The sequence below is a fragment of the Phalaenopsis equestris genome, unplaced genomic scaffold (assembly GCF_001263595.1).
Source record: "Phalaenopsis equestris unplaced genomic scaffold, ASM126359v1 Scaffold000233, whole genome shotgun sequence".
NCBI lineage: Eukaryota > Viridiplantae > Streptophyta > Magnoliopsida > Asparagales > Orchidaceae > Phalaenopsis > Phalaenopsis equestris.
The window spans coordinates 1,339,264-1,340,750 of record NW_018164675.1 but is presented as its reverse complement, the minus strand read 5'-3'; the positions used below and the strand labels follow the sequence as shown (position 1 = coordinate 1,340,750).

General features: G+C 36.6%; 1 protein-coding gene across 4 annotated transcripts in view; it reads left to right on the top strand.

Moving 5' to 3' along the window:
• LOC110023879 (E3 ubiquitin-protein ligase At3g02290-like) overlaps positions 1-1,487 on the top strand; it is an 18,403-nt gene that overhangs the window by 10,088 nt on the left and 6,828 nt on the right. For all 4 annotated transcript variants that reach the window (XM_020723511.1, XM_020723510.1, XM_020723509.1 and 1 more), the window contains exon 3: positions 963-1,314. In XM_020723511.1, the coding sequence (XP_020579170.1) occupies positions 963-1,314 (352 nt within the window). The remainder of the gene's footprint in view (positions 1-962; positions 1,315-1,487) is intronic.

Below are 1,487 nucleotides of genomic sequence, written 5' to 3'. Positions count from 1 at the left end.
TTTTTCTATTAGTCTGAGCTCTATTTGGTGCGGCCACATTTTGTTCTCCCTTCTAGCGTTTAGATCATTTTTGTTCTTAGTAGTTCATTTTATATTTTGTATAGCCCCTTAGGCTTAAGTGGTTTTGATTCTTTGTCCAACCACCTCAACCAAAAATAAAATAAAATAAAAAGAGAAGAAAATCTTTATTTGCTTGAAAGTGCTGAGCAGTACTAGCACCAGCAATAAAAGGGTGATTTGGTTGGTTCCAAATACAAGGTTTTTGAAAATTTAGATGTTTGGTTGGTGAAATACAAATGCAGAATGATGACTTAATGAATTCCCAATTCCATTATTAGTTCAATTTCAATGAATTCCAAATTCGCTAAAGTTGGGCGAACGAGGAATATATCACTTGAAAGGCACCGCTCGTGATACCTCTGCTCCACTCCATGAAAGGTATTACAGGATACCCTCGTGATAAACTTTTCATCCATTCTATTGATGTCGCGCTTGCCGCTTGTTCTACAAGTTTTCTAGCTATCCCTACTATTTCCGGCTATCCCACTTGCCTTGGGTATTTTACAATAATATCCAGATTTTATTTTCTTGTAACCAAATGCTAAAATGTGATTTTCACAATTTATTTCCCAGCCAACCAAACATCTCTAGTGTTTCAAACACAATATATTTGCATAAAATATGCCTGTATTCGAAATACCTTCAATCAAACAAGCCCTTGAATATCAGCACAAGAAGGCGGAAGTGATGCGTGATGGTGGGAATGTTGCAGGTCTAAACTTGATAGAAATTAAAGTCAAACGTATCTTTAGAAAGTTGCTTGCCTCATATCAATAATTTTTTAGTAGATTATTATCTTGATAAATAGCCACGCTAAGCTCTAAAATGAATTGATAGAATGTGTAATTTGAGATTTCATTATGGTCTGTTATTTAGTGAAATGCATCTGTGCTTCCCTACAGTACAATATTCTTTTTCAAAGAGGCCATGTTCGTCCCATTTCTTCAGCCCATCAAGGAAGAGCAACTGTGGTTCCTTCTTCTGATGACGATTCAATATCTGATACATATCAACCTCCTCCTCGGCCTTTACCATACGACGATCCCAGCTGCACAGTTTTGCGACCCGAATCTCAAACATCTGCATCAATTTTAGGTGCTGCAGAAGATTTTAAAAAATCAGACTTTGATGGGGATTCGAAGAAAACTTTCTCGGATTCTTCAGACGAGCAGCCATTAAAGCAACCAAGAACTGGTTTTGCTTATATTTTCTCCCAGGTTGAAGATGAAGATGTATGCCCCACCTGCCTTGAAGGTATGATGAGAATTAGCTTTTCATTTTTCACACTTTGACAGATTTGAATAGCCTTCTCATGATTTCAATCACATATGAAAGACGACACTTTTGAAAGGTGTTGGATTCTGAAAAATTGATATTCTTAACAGAATCAATTTGTGCACCAAAACCACATCTTGCTGAATAATGAG